At 36.7% G+C, this 14,575-nt stretch overlaps 1 protein-coding gene across 2 annotated transcripts in view; it reads right to left on the bottom strand.

Annotated features, from left to right (window-relative positions):
- The window catches only part of LOC140158329 (uncharacterized), a 47,164-nt gene extending 34,882 nt beyond the window's left edge, over nucleotides 1–12,282 (bottom strand). Inside the window, exons 1-2 of one of the 2 annotated variants that reach the window (XM_072181433.1) lie at nucleotides 12,229–12,282; nucleotides 9,562–9,707 (exon numbers count right to left, since the gene is read on the bottom strand). In XM_072181433.1, coding sequence (XP_072037534.1) covers nucleotides 9,562–9,660 — 99 coding nt within the window. In that variant the 5' untranslated portion in view covers nucleotides 9,661–9,707; nucleotides 12,229–12,282. Of the gene's footprint in view, nucleotides 1–9,561; nucleotides 9,708–12,141 lie in introns of both variants that reach the window. The other variant, XM_072181427.1, reaches the window with a different exon arrangement.
- Between the last annotated feature and the right edge of the window lie 2,293 nt (nucleotides 12,283–14,575).

Genomic DNA, 14,575 nt, shown 5'->3' with positions numbered 1-14,575 from the left:
AACTCTTTCCCTCAGCCAGGGAGAAAATTCCATCCAATCAGATTGCTTGATGATGATTTAATTGTAGTTGATAGGCACTTGATGTTTTGAAGAAACACCCTTTTCACACTTGATACTGGTTATCAGATATGATCTGACAACTGATTACAAACAATAGCACAAATCATGACAGGTGTCCCATGCAGCCAGCTCAAAGGGTAAACATGGTAAATGTGTTTTTCAATCATGGTTTTATTATGTTTGTTTTTAGTTGATGAGGGAAGTGGACTCATGTGGAAGAGGTGTTAATTGTTGTCTGCCATGATTTTGGCTCTCATGAGTTGGGGGAGGAGCTATTGTTTTTCAGCCACAGCAGTTTAATCCTGAAGGTAAACTTAATTTAGGTGTAATTCAGGCCCCTCGGAAGTGAATTAAAAGTGGTACATTGGGGGTATGGGGGTGAAATCCCCAGCGGGGGTTTGAAAGGGCAGAGCCCCTCATGGGATTCAAGGGGGCAAAGTGCCCTGGAAGCCCAAGCACTTTTGAAAATAAAAAGTACAATTTCAACGGTAAGTTGATCTAGGATTAAACTTCAAAACTAGGACATTCAAAATAAAATGATCAACCATAAAACATGTTGCCAAGTTATCATATTTATAGAATATTATAATATTGAATGTTTATGAGTACAATGGCAAGAATATTTTCATGAGGTGAAATATGGACTGGTTTTTAGGCTGAAAAGTGATACGGCCATGGCTGCATCGGCCGTAGCGGTTCCGACAGGCCTGGTGTAATTTGTCTTGGGTCCAAGATCTACCATAGAAAGTTTGATATAATATCTTTTTAAATATAATGTTTGTTTGTACTAGATTTGGGTTTTTGCATCTCATAATTATTTGAAAGAAGCAATGTTTATTTGCAATATTTTAAAACCGCAAACCAAAACTGGGTGCTATGATGTACTATACAAGATTGGGCTACAAGTTCACAATTTTACAAGATGCACTAGAACGTACATCATGCACCTAGTGAGAGTTTAACTTTCGCGCCAACACAAAGCACCGCAAATTCCACAGGTAGTTGTGTACTATGTAGATAATGGTAATTAGAGAATAAGCGATAGGAATTTTTATTTTGCCTATCCTCTACCGTGTGATAGGCGACAGGCAGGTCCAATATTTTGAGTAGTGGATGCCGGCGCAGCGTATCCACTACGATAAAAATATTGGACCTGCCTGTCGCTCATCATAGGTAGAGGATAGGCAAAATAAAAATTCCTATCGCTTATTCTCATTCTTAGTCAGTTAAATATTATTTTAATAACTGTAAACAATTTTTTTAAAGCAAAAACTAAGTTACCGTCATAAAAACTCCCCTCATTATAAAATGAACGAAACTTGTTTACAACTTCACGTATTCTGTTGCGTGTACTGCTAGCGCGTCGCGTATTCCCCACTAGCCTACGCATTACAGCGCAATACATACGCGCACCTCTACAAGCGTGTAAGGCATTATCAAGACGCATGATGACGGGGGTGCGTCTACGGCCTGATAAACGGCACCAAATCTTGCGATTGTCCAATCAAAAATGTGTCTACGAACTAGACCACTCCCACTGACTAAGAATGGCACGTGCCCGGAGGATTTAAAACATAACAAGATCTGGGCGACCAATCACAAGCCAAATCCATTTAAAGATGCATTACATCATGGCAAATTTTGGAAGGCCAGAAATCTGACAATCTCATCCATAGACAACCGTGTTTTAAAGCAAGTTAACCGCAATCCAAAGTAGTCCACTTGGGAAGCTAACAAACAGAGCAAGTACGGTGACTGAAAAGATCTTGTGAAAATCTATCAAATGTGCACAAATTGATACAAATCAGATTTTTATGCTTAAATGTAATAGCTAGAGTATGCACAATGGGCAAGTGGACTACGGAGACGTCTATACATTCAGGAAATATAAGACTGGATTGAGTAATCAGTCTTTTCGATTACATTGCAAATAAATATTTTTGAAATAAAATGGCATGCTTTTAAGGGATTGCAGGAGCCATATTTTTTTCAGTTTTACCCATTTAATTAAGAAACTGTAGTGTACTAAATATATATTGGTAAATGGTAAAATGGTAAAAATAATGTGTCAAAACCATCTAGGTCATATCAAAGTTAACAGTTACTGATAATAGACATTTGGAATGTCATGAAACTTGGTTGATATGATCACCCTTGAGCAGCAAACATTCTTAAGGTCGTCTGAATATAGATTGTTGGATTGTCATAAAACTTGGTGGATTTCCATTGAGCCCTACAAGTACAAATTAAATGTAGACCATTAGCACACATTTTTCAATTCAGCTTCCACATGAAAATTCTTGAGCATTTCTTATAAATGTCATTGGTGGTATTTACCAATAAATACTGATATTTCCCACCCGGTTAGTTGTGCCACACAAAAAACATGTAGCATTCCAAGTACTTGTCAATGCAAAATTATGAAACATGATCTTCATCCATGGCGTTGTCTTTTTTAAAGACAGTCCTTGTCGTACAGTGACTTCTGGGTAGGCCCCGGCAAAAAATGCAATTTTTTGAAGTAAAAAACGAGATCCAAAATTTTGAAAAGCGAGAAAAGCAAGATTTTCCCCGAAAAACGGCACAAAAACGCCTGAAAATGCGAAAATGCAAAAAAAAAAAAAAAAAAAATCCAAACATTTGCTGCCCTCTATTGTTCAACAATGTTTAGATGTATAACAAACCTGCCGACGGCCGGCCGATGTCGAAGAAAAAAGTGACAAAAATTTGACCTTGAATTATGTTTTATAATTATAGTCAAAATATTCCAGTAACTCAATAAATATAATGATATTTGGCCTAAACTCATTTGAAATGAAATGTTAGTTTTTATTGAGTAAAGGATGGTTTTTTCACTCGACCTTGTGCTTGCAATGCTGTTGAATTCTGCACTTTGGCGAAGTTGGAACTGCATTTTAATGGAATTTGGCGAACTTTTATGGCATAAAGCAACATTTTGATAGTAAGTGCACTGCTTGGAAACTTTTAAAAAAAGCGAGATAATTGGTTAATAGCGAGAATCACGGCGTGAAAAGTGAGATTGCGTTTTTTGCCGGGCCTTACTTCTGGGTGAGAGCAGCTAGAGTGGGTATAAAGCAAAGAATGCTGGCAGGTGTGGAGGATAAGGTTTATGGTATGAATGTAGCAATATCACTAATAAATTAGGTGGCAGAGGCTGTTGATGACTTCAAACTTCTTGCCTTCTTGGTATTATTCCCTAGGGTTTAGTGCTGGGACCACTGTTATTTTTAGTTTTCATGACCTTGTGCCAAACAATCTGAGGTCCAGCTCTTTGCCGATAAAACAGACAGCTTATGTGTCCCTTGCCCTGTCCCTCACATAGTACTCATCCTGTGTGTGGAATCCTCAATAAGCTTGAGATAATTTGAAGACGGACCGCTTGTTTTGTGTCCAGTGACTATACAAGAACCAACAGTGTCACAAACATGGTGAATGACCTGAAGGAGAACTACAAGTAGACTCACAACACTACAGAAAGCAAGAATGGGACTCCTGCCCCTGTCGGGATCCCTTTGACATCTCCAGCGTCCAACCCGGCACTCTCACACCAATGCTTATCAAATCCCATCAACCAACAAGAACTGTCCAAAACACTCATTCTTTACCCAAACAATATCCGACTGGAAAAACCTACTCTACCACATAACTACAATAACTGACCCAAGCAGCTTCAAAGCACAAGTACGAAACCAGCTTCAAAAATATGACTAAACAGCAGCATAACAATCTGTTTCTGTTTAAAGCTAAACCAACCCCATGGGCCATCTTCATGAACTGCTCACACAAAAGCATTTGTCGACTGTCTTTTTGTTTCCTTTCCTCATTTGTGGAATGAGCTCCCATCCCCACCTGCTCAGTTAGATCTCTTTCTGTATAATTTAAGAATCTTTGTAAAGATAATTTTATTATGAATTAGTGGATTTGTTTATCACTAGATGTGTTAAATCTGATCATTCTTTACTGTTAAATACAAGTTCATTAGTTAAGACCCCGATGTGTGTGTCTAAAACATATCTTAGTTAATACCTGGAGTGTATGTGTGTGTGTGGGGGGGGGGGAGAAGGAGAGGGGTTCAATGGGATCTAACTTCAATCAGGTTACTTGTTTGAGTTATTGTAATGTATGTACCTATTATGGAATATTCATATTGTTATGATTTGTGACACATTTACTCTATAGTTCATTAGCTTTAATTGTGAGGTTCATTTATAAATGTATATATCTAAAAAACAAGTACATTGTATATAATGGTGAATCCAACGGACGAGGACACAAAAGCATCAAGGATTAACAAATGACATATGATGATTATTGGTGTACTTGTACCTTGAATATACGAGAAATTGAAAAGAGAAAATATACAACCGAGTAAATAAAATTGAACATAAGTCGAGAAATAGACATCAGAATCAACAAATTTAAATTGTAGCGCATAGCTTATTTTATTGTGCATCACATACGCAAATTTTATTTGATTCAGTTGACTGGATGCGAAGAAATTAACGATTACATAAAATGCGTGCATCAATTCAGTTCATTCCAAGTTGTGCTTACACTTACAGCTTAACATGTGATTTTTGATACAATGCAACATTAGTGTTGGAGTTTTAAAAGATTTAATCTTTGCATTATAATTTATTGAAAACATTCCAAAAACATTAACGTGTGCGAGAAATTTTTTAAGCTAACTGGGATTCTTTATGCAATAATTCTTTATACAACATTTATGTATCAACATTAACGAAAAAAGATATTTACAAGTACCGAGCATCATCTTACATGCAAGATTTTATTTTTTCAATATCGTGCAAGTTTTCAAATTTGAACAAAACCTAATTAAATGTTATGCAAGAAACAGATTGTTTAGAAAGAACGAAAAGGATTCCACCAAACAAAATATGAAGCCCATTGACAGTGTTAACCACTAGTGCGCATTGTTTTGAATGATCTTTCTTTCAAACTTGGAATGAAGTGAATTGATGCATGCGTTATGTAATCGGCGAATCGCTCATTTCTTCGCAACCAGTCAACCGATTCCAGTAAAATTAGTGTATAAGATGCACAATAAGATGGGCTACACGGTGATATTTGGTTTTTGGATTCTGATGTCTATTTCTCGACTTACGTCCAAATTTATTCGCCCGGTTTTTCTGGGACACCCTGTATGTGGGTAAAGTTCGATAGCCAAAAATGACCCCATTCCAAAGCCCACAGAAGTGAGCATTAACATGAATATAAAAGTGCACTGAAACAAGTAATGAAAATGCTACACCAAACAACAACTGAAGGCACAAAAAGGCAAGTTTGATGGATAAAAATTACCAATTCCATAGCCCACAGAAGTGTCAGGCAAACAATACATAAGTACACTGACAAAAGTGATGAAATTCACAGTGCAAATAGGCAGAAAAATTAAACCAAACAGACAGAAAAAAACAACCAACATTTCAAGCAGAAAAAAAAAGCTTTTCTTCATGGACAAACAATAAAACAGTAAATCAAACAGCAAAATCTAAATGCTTTAGTTAACAAATTCAATGAGTAATGAAGGCTAGTGCACTTTTGTGTTCACATTGATAACTTGTTTTTGCAGGTTAAGGTGGTATTGGAGGCATTTTGGAAGTGCTCTATTCATGTTTTAAACAAAAATGAGTAGGGCAGAGAACACTGATTAGTATGCCTTTTGTTTGAAGCTAATCGGACTTACGGTCTTCATAATACATAATACAATTAAATTTCTTTGTATTGTATTGTTTTTATCGATAATCAATACAGTTAATAAGCTAATATGACTTGAAAGTGCTCATTAATATGTAATTTTTGCCAATATGTTGCTAAAATTCAATGCATAAATGTTCATAACATTTTTATTTAATAGAATATTGTTTTCAAACTTGGTCAAAGTGTTCCTAATGACCTCCAGATAATTTATGCATAATTAATGAGCTAGCTGCCCTAATTTGCATAATTAATTAGCATTTATGCAAATTAGCTCATTAATTAGGCAAATATGCAAATTAGGGCGGCTTCACTATATAATACATTAGAACATATTAGAAACACTTTGACGAAGTTTCAGGGCAAAAGTATGCAAAATAAAAGCACCATGAACATTTATGCATTGATTTTGAGCACAATATTGGCAAAAATTACATATTAACAGTCCTTTTAGCTCATTAACTATATTGATTATTGATAAAAACAACAAGATACAAAAAATTTGATATATTATGGAAACCGTATGTCCGATTTGCTTCAAACAAAAGGCATATTGATCAGTGTACTTTAGCCTACTCAATTTATCTGTTTAAAACATGCTCCAAAGCATTTGCTAATTTCTAGAAAATGCATCCAATACCACCTTAAACACTTCTGTGTCTTTAATGGGGTCATTTTTGGCAAACTAACTTTACCTATTAGGTTATTTCTGTGCCTATGTACAATTGTTGTTTTACTCCTCCCCTGCATACTCTCTAGTCCGTATTTCACTTATTTCCGTATATTTGTAGTTGTCTTTGTTCATGGGATTCCACCGCCCATGGTAATTTGATTCAAATAAATTTCTTGTTCAGATTAAATTTGGTATATTTTTCCCAATTTGTAAATATATTTTTACGTTTATTTTTGTAACAGGAAAGGAAAGCACCTTGTGTTTGGATTTTGTAGTCTATTTTTCCTTTCCTGAATGAATTACAACATGCTTACTTGTATAATATTTCTTTTCGCACGTTTTTGTTTGTTTGTTTGTTTGTTTGTTTTATTTCTTCTTTAAGGGGTTGTTTGGAATGACAGGTGAGTCAGGGGTCAAAAACAAAATTTTTACCTTTTTGACCTCAGCACATGTGTATGTATGATCTGCCATACAAAAATTAAAAAAACAATACCTCAAAGTATCATTTTTTAATGTTTTTGTCATAATCACGCTTTTCTACAAATTTCATCTGTTTGTACCAGGGCGTGTCTGTTGCCAGGTAGGCCTACATGACAGCATAGACACACGTTACAACCTTGAATAATAATACAGAATGACGTTATATTCTTCTTAACCTATCTTAGAACTGCCTATTATTTCAATTGTTATACTGTTCTGGTTGGTTTATTGCATATACTGTATAGAAATTATGCAATATGACGTCGAGCATGACAGAGTCATCTTCATTCAAATAAAATTCAGGTACCCGTAAGGTACCACGGAGCAATTCGCACGATAATACAATAAAACAGATGAAAGGTATGAATGGTTGTGGAATCGAATTGCAGACCTGTCCCTCTGTCACCTTAGAACTGCATCTCGTAGGCAATGGTAGGTAATAAACCAACCGGAACGATATAACAATTGAAATAACAGCATGTCTTGGTCTCAATTCAAGATGTGCAATTTGGACACACCTACTCGTTGGCTGATTTATACTTCAACAGTTCCTCAAAGTGATATCAGAAAAGCCACTATCTCATTGTTCATTGGCCCGCAGTATACGCCGCCCGGGCACTCAACTTTAGAATTGATGGGTATATGTGCCTACATTTTGTACAAGCGTCGCAAGTAGGCGCATATCAGTACAAAACGTTGTTTTTTTTTTTTATAAAAAAAGGGTCAATTATGTACAATCAAAATGAAAAAGGGGTCATTGGGTATAATATTTTGAAAACTGAAGGTGCCTGGTCATCGGGTATAGTCGGCTTCAAAAGAGGGGCATATATTGACAGGCACATACCGTCACCTCTAAAGTTGATGCCCCCGGTGCTCGCATTATATTTTGTTCATGGCTCGGCTTTTAAAACTCCCACACATCACAATAAGGCTATTGAAAAGTGTATAGAATAGCTAATGATAGACTGGTCCCTGCGATTAGTCGCGGACCCGAGCGACAATATAGTAAACACATCGAGTTTATAACACAAGTGACAGTAGTCGTGAATTATGGAGGGTTTCATTGAACTTCTACCAGCAAAATATGGAATAATACTAACACAAGACACCAATCGAGATGATGATACCAGCCATAATGGAAGGCTTGTATTTGACCTTCTTATGAATCCAATTTCGTGGCGAGAAGTTAAAAAGGTAATGTATATTTCAAGAAATTTGGGTTCAAAAATTCCGTATCAGCTCGTATCATCAATTCCGTAAATATGGCGTATAGAGGCACAACTTGACAATAAACTGAACTATTTAAACGTAAAGGACACACTGGATACACATAAATTTGTGTTTCCTTGCTGGCGGAATAGTTGTAAAACTCATTTTTGTCAAAAAAGTTGGACAATTTATGAATTATGATTGGCAAAATAGCGTATTGCAATAGACTTTTCCAACCATGTAAAACTACACTGGGTTGTTGACATGGTCGACATACATTAAGACATACGCATGTTCCTAAAGTAGGAGGTAAGTACTATAATTAATTGTTTAAAGTGCTCAACATACCAGCAAAAAGTCATAGGGTCATCAGAGTACAGGGACTTTGTGAAATACTGGGTACAAAAATAAAGTGCGTGAGCCGATATGCAACATCAAATATAAAAGCCGATTTACATAATTTCCCATGACCTTACAGAAGTGATCGTGCTCAAATATAAAACTATAGAGTTTGGTCCTTGATATACACCATCAATTGTGTACTTGTGATCAATATTGCTAGGCAAACAATCACAGCAAACATGCCAAAATCCTCCCATTTCTCCTCCATTTACACACATATAAACCCATCCCTTAACCTGGGACACTCAATCAGTTGAAAACACAATTAATCATCTGTTCTTCCTTGAGGCCCAGTATCAATGGCGATTCAAATATTACTAAATAAATTTAAATATTATCATATTATACTATGTAAATATGCATGGAATTGAATAATGGTCACCTCCTATAACAAAAATTATCTATATCATACCAACAAATGACCAAATTGGGTTATTCCACTTGAAATCCACATTCTCCTGGAAAAATTTAGCTCAGGTCTTCCAGGGGGAGGACTGGTTTCAAATAGAATAGATGACTGTGTAACTTCCATCTGAAATACTCACTCCAGTTGCGGAAGATATAAGTAAAGCCATGTACAGCTGGGAGTATGGGTTTCAATTATAATTATTCCATTTGAAAAACATTTCCTTTGTTGAAGACTTTTCTTAAATCTATCACAGGGGTATGGCAGATTCAAATGGAATAGCCCATTATCAAATCTACAACATGCTGGTATATCAAGCACACTTTCTTAACCCTCTGAGTACTACCTGCTGATCTAACATTCTCTCTGATTGGTCAATAACATGATATCTTCATTTTAATCACCAATCAGAATGGAGCTTTGCAAATAATTCACCCAAATATTTTTGTGTGGTGAAATTATTCCAACAATGTTGCTAATTGGTCCAATTGATAATGAAAACTTCTTTTTGACCAATAGGCAGGTAGTTCTCATGGGGTTAATTAATATTTTAAAATCTCGCTTTCTTTCACAATTATAAAACTCTACAAACCTGTTCCTCTTGTGACACAGCTGGCTGTTCTGCAGCAGCGGAGCTAATTTGATAAAATTCAAAGCCTTCATCATCGAACTCAAAATCATTCATATTCATGATGGCTAGAATATGTAGATGTTCAGATTAAGATGGATCATGTATCCCTGTAAAAGATATGGTATGTTAACTTGTTATAATATCCTCACTTGTACAAAATGTATATTATGAGTTACCATCCTCGAACATGCCCGCATGTTTCCAACCTAAACTAATGATCTACATTGTATGGTAATTGGTATCTGTACTTCATGTGAAAATACCAACCCTAATAATCAGCCTCATCAACCTCGTGTGATACAACCTCAAACCAGTGATATTTTTCGTATTGCATGAACAGACAGGGGGTAACGAATTTATCATTCAGTAGACATGAATCTAACATAAAAAAATAAATAAATAATCAAGTTAGGCCCTTCGCACTTGATTATTAGTTTCCTGTTAAAGATTTTGAAAAAGGGACGAGGTGACTTTTAATTATTAATTATCTTTTACTTTCTTTATTTAGTTTGAACAAGCAACTATTGTCTCGTTTTGACTAGAGCGGGCATTTAATTATTTCACAACAATATTTGATTTTCTAAATAAGTGAAGGTGGAGTTGTACTCTTTGACTTTGTTCATTCATCATTAGGCCAATTACAATTAATTCTTAGTTTCCTGTTTCCCGCCCGCGTCCAAAGTAGAGAATTGCAAAATATTTAATTATTTTATTTATATTTTGGATTTTCTCTTTAAAAATAACTTTTAATGACTACCATTTGCTACTTTCTGACTTTGATCATATCATCTATAATGATGAATAAACATAGAACCTAATTGTACCACTACTTAAGTATAAAATCAAACATAGTAGTAAAATAATTAAATGCATGCTTCTTGTCAAAATGGCTTGATGTAGGTTGCGACCACTTATTTTAAAATAAAGAAAATAAAAGATAATTAATAATTAATAATTAAAAGTCGCCTCATCCCTGGTTTTCAACCATGAAACAGGAAACTAAGAATTAATTGTGAAGGGCCTTATTGTTGATATTATTAAAGTCAGAAAATGGCAAGTAGAAGTAGGCTAGTTGAAAGTTATTTTTAAGGAGAAAATTAGAAATAAAAATAAAATAATTAATTATTTTGAGATTTTCAATTTTGGACGCGGGCGGTAAACAGGAAACTAATAATCAAGTGTGAAGGGCCTTATAGGCCTACTCCAAATTCTTCCATGCATGCTTTAGAGTTTTCCGTCATGCAACTACCGTCAGGCCATAATACAGCGCGCCATTGCCAACGCGAAACGCACACTTAGATTTTGTTGAAGTGCATTTTAGGCAACCTTTCTGATGCGATCGCCCATCATGATCGGCTGTGTTTACCATTGCGGTGTCATACTTCAGCAAATACGACTAGATTTTGAATACAATGGTCTCTCTAGCCTCTCAAAAGTGAAGCTATTGGTGAGTAAATTTGTGGCGAGACTTCTTGAGTAAGTCTAGCCGGGCCCAATACACACAAGCCACCTTCTTGACTGCAAGTTAAGTGCAATGCAACTTGTTTTGCAGATTTCCTTTTACAAATTAAGTTGCGTAAGCACTGCCAATTCTGCTAATAGTCAAATTGTGCGTGTATACGCGAGTATTCAGTAGTGTGCCGTGGCCACTCCTACCCGGTTGGCTTCAGAAAAAGGAAATTTTGCGGCCCCCTTCAATAATAGCCCAAAACGGTTGACCCAATTATTTTTTTCGATTGTTTGAAAAAGTGAATCTTGAGCAAAAAAAAAAGATTATAGGTGCTAGCTACCAAAGCAAGCAAACAAATTTTGACTGTTCCATTTGTTTCACAATAAATCCCTTTTTTATCATTTTTCACCTTTTTAATTCTTTTTGCTGCCTGGGCCTAGAACCTGTAATTTGGTGGCGAGTCCGGGACCCTAAATGCAGCCTAGCGCTACCTCGTGGACTCTATGCTATAATTTAAATGCTAATGCTATAATAATAAAGTAAGTATAAAGGCCAAATAAAAAAATAAACATGTTTCACGTCCCCTCCGCTTCCTTTTTGAGGTTTTCTCAATAAATTTTATTTTTGAAATTCAGTTATAACTTTTCAAAAATATGTCTAGGAAGTTGGGATGCTTTCTATAGCCTTGTTAAGATACAAGAAACATTTTAGGAAGGTTTTGTGATCATTAGAGGGGTGTAACTCTCAGAACAACAAATAAAAAGGGCCTCCTCCTTTTTCCAGGCATTATTGTATGTACGTATTGTACGCTAAAACAGCTCTAAGTATGGGTATTTACACCAATTTTGTGATAAAAAATAAAAAATAAAAAGCCCCCTCTTCCTCCTTTTTTTCGAAAACCCGGACGTGAAACATGTTTTATTTTTTACTTCGCCTAAATCATGCAATGCTTCAATCATCAAGTTCATCATGATGCAGCCGAATTCCATCATTCATGTCCATTTTTATCATGTGCCGCATGGTAAGCTTAACAACATATCGTGTGTGCACAACAATGACTTGATATGGCAGTGGCAGAATAATATGCCTACCTGTTTCACACTTCCGTAGAACAAGAAAATAGTGGATTATCTAAAAATATAAGGCAAATATGCTGCCTTTTAAATTGCGGGAAATACCTGAAATGTAATGTTGTTGCTAAAAATAGGTTGAATGGATCTGCCGATGCGGGCGCGCGTCATGTACAAAAAAAAGGCCTTTAAAAGGGAAATTGCTGTGGGTGGTTGGGTGAGCTGAATGAGCCACAGAATGACGTTTTGTTTTGGTGAAAACTGGGTTAATAATACGAGATGCTCATCATGCTCTCTTCTCTTCAAAAGTATTCAAAAAATAAGCCAAGGTTTGAACAATAAAAGAAACTTGAAATTTAATAATCACACAGCCACACACATGTCTTGACTGACCTACTGAAAGCCCGGGCTGAAAGTTTGTTCCGGGTAATCGGCCTAAAGCCTCCAGCATACTTTCCTGCCGCTTGCCGCTGCGGCAAGCGGCAGGGCGTTTCAACCGTTTGTCTGCAATGCGCGTGCGCCACGGCCGCTCAGCGGCAAGCGGCAGGGTAGTATGAAACCAGCATAAGGGAGCGATCATTATTTATGACAGAGGGGGGAATGGGAAAATTTAGGGAGGAACACAAATTTTTTTTTGGTCTTTAGGGGGAACCTGAAATTTTTAGTTGAACCAGGAGGGGGATTGTTAAATTTTAAATCGGAGAAAATTGGGAAAACAAGGGGAACACAAAAATTTTGAGCGGACACGAGGGGGGAACGCAAAATTTTTTAGTGTCAGTATTTTTTCCAAAATGCCCATTCCCCCTGTCAGTAAATAACGATCGGTCCCTAATCCGTACCGAGAGGGGTCATAAAATTTTCAGTGCAAGAATGGGATGGGGGACGGCTGGGGGGGAGGGGGGGAGGGGGTGAAAAGACCCTGTTATTTTGGCATCCTACATCCAATGACCCCATTTTTTTCAGTAGCCTACACTGAATGACCCGCTTTTTTGAACATTAGTCATTTTGAAGAAAAAAAAGAGTTTGGTCTATTTTATACTGTAAAATTGGGTAAAAACCTATTTTTGATTGTTAATGATGTGAAATTTTGGGTGCACAAAATCACCCCATTTTTGACATTGCCAACACCGAATGACCCCTTTTTTCTGAAAATTATACTGATAGACCCCTAGTTTCCATACGCTGATGAGCACACCCGGCACCCAGGGTCTTGAGCTAGAAATTGAGGGTTGCCCGTCATTTGAATAAAATTGCCTGTCCTAACTTTTGACATTTAAAAACATTTACCAGACATCTATAGCCCATTGGGGGTTCAAAGAGTTCAAATATGTGCTGATATGGCCTTGTTCTACAAATTGGGTCTACTAAAAAGGGCAATTAGCTTCTCAAAACATACAATTTATAATATAGCATCTGTCAAAGGCATTGATTTTGCCCGTCCCAGGAGCCAACTGGCCATCTAAAATGACGGCCAGACGGGTAGCTAGCCTGCCAAGACCCTGAGCACACCCCGGCACCCCTGATCATGAAAAAATATCAGCCAGTGGCGTAGCATGGGTCAGCACATGGGGGGGGGGGGGCACCCCGACCATGATTGTGGAGCACTGGATCTGATTGGGGGCACAAGCCGTTTTTCAGCAATTTTCCTATGGGATTTTTACAAATTTCAGATTGATTGGGGCACAGGCCCCCCCCGCCCCTATGACGCCACGCCACTGATTTCAGCACGCATTTATAATATGCTGTCATAAAAAAATTACTTCAGTCACCAACATATTCATGACCCCTTCCAAAGAAAATGACATCCCTCAAAACACAAAGGGTAGACCCATGGTAGCTACAGTAGGCCTATGTTATAGGTCTACCCCAATATATCAGCCCGTTTGCACCTGACCATGTCTGTTTGCAATGAATCTTTTTTTTTTAACTGGAAATCTCATTCAGAATGAATAGTTTCAAAATTTGGTATGAAAATATCCCAGGGAAAATCACTTTAGATTTCCCTTCAGAGTTACTTTTTGAACCACCCTGTACATTTTCCGTTTCCAACGTACACAAGAATTTATCACCAGAGGTAGGTGGTTATGAAGCCTTTATGAGAGTCGTCTCAAAGTTGGTAAAAACATTCAACCGTTTTCGTAACGCATTTGAGATCGGTAACATTTTGTTTTGGCAATTTGATTATTTAATAGTTTGATATAGAAAGTCTATGCATGTTATTAAGTGTTTTTGGGGAAGTTCATAATTATTTTATTTGTTTTATTGGTAAAGTGTGTATCCACCAACAGCTACCCCTTGATCTGAAATGTTATCGCCTCGTAACAGTAATATTGTACGATACAGATGACACGTTCATTTCTCATAACGGCGAATACATATTGTTGATCTGTTACTTATGAGATGTATTTTACGTGAGTTAGAGATTATCCAATTACGCATGCGCAAAGGTGGTAAA

Source organism: Amphiura filiformis, chromosome 1, assembly GCF_039555335.1.
Source record: "Amphiura filiformis chromosome 1, Afil_fr2py, whole genome shotgun sequence".
NCBI classification, from domain to species: Eukaryota; Metazoa; Echinodermata; class Ophiuroidea; order Amphilepidida; family Amphiuridae; genus Amphiura; species Amphiura filiformis.
Note: the sequence above shows the minus strand (reverse complement) of the source record. Positions and strands in the feature narration are given on the sequence as shown.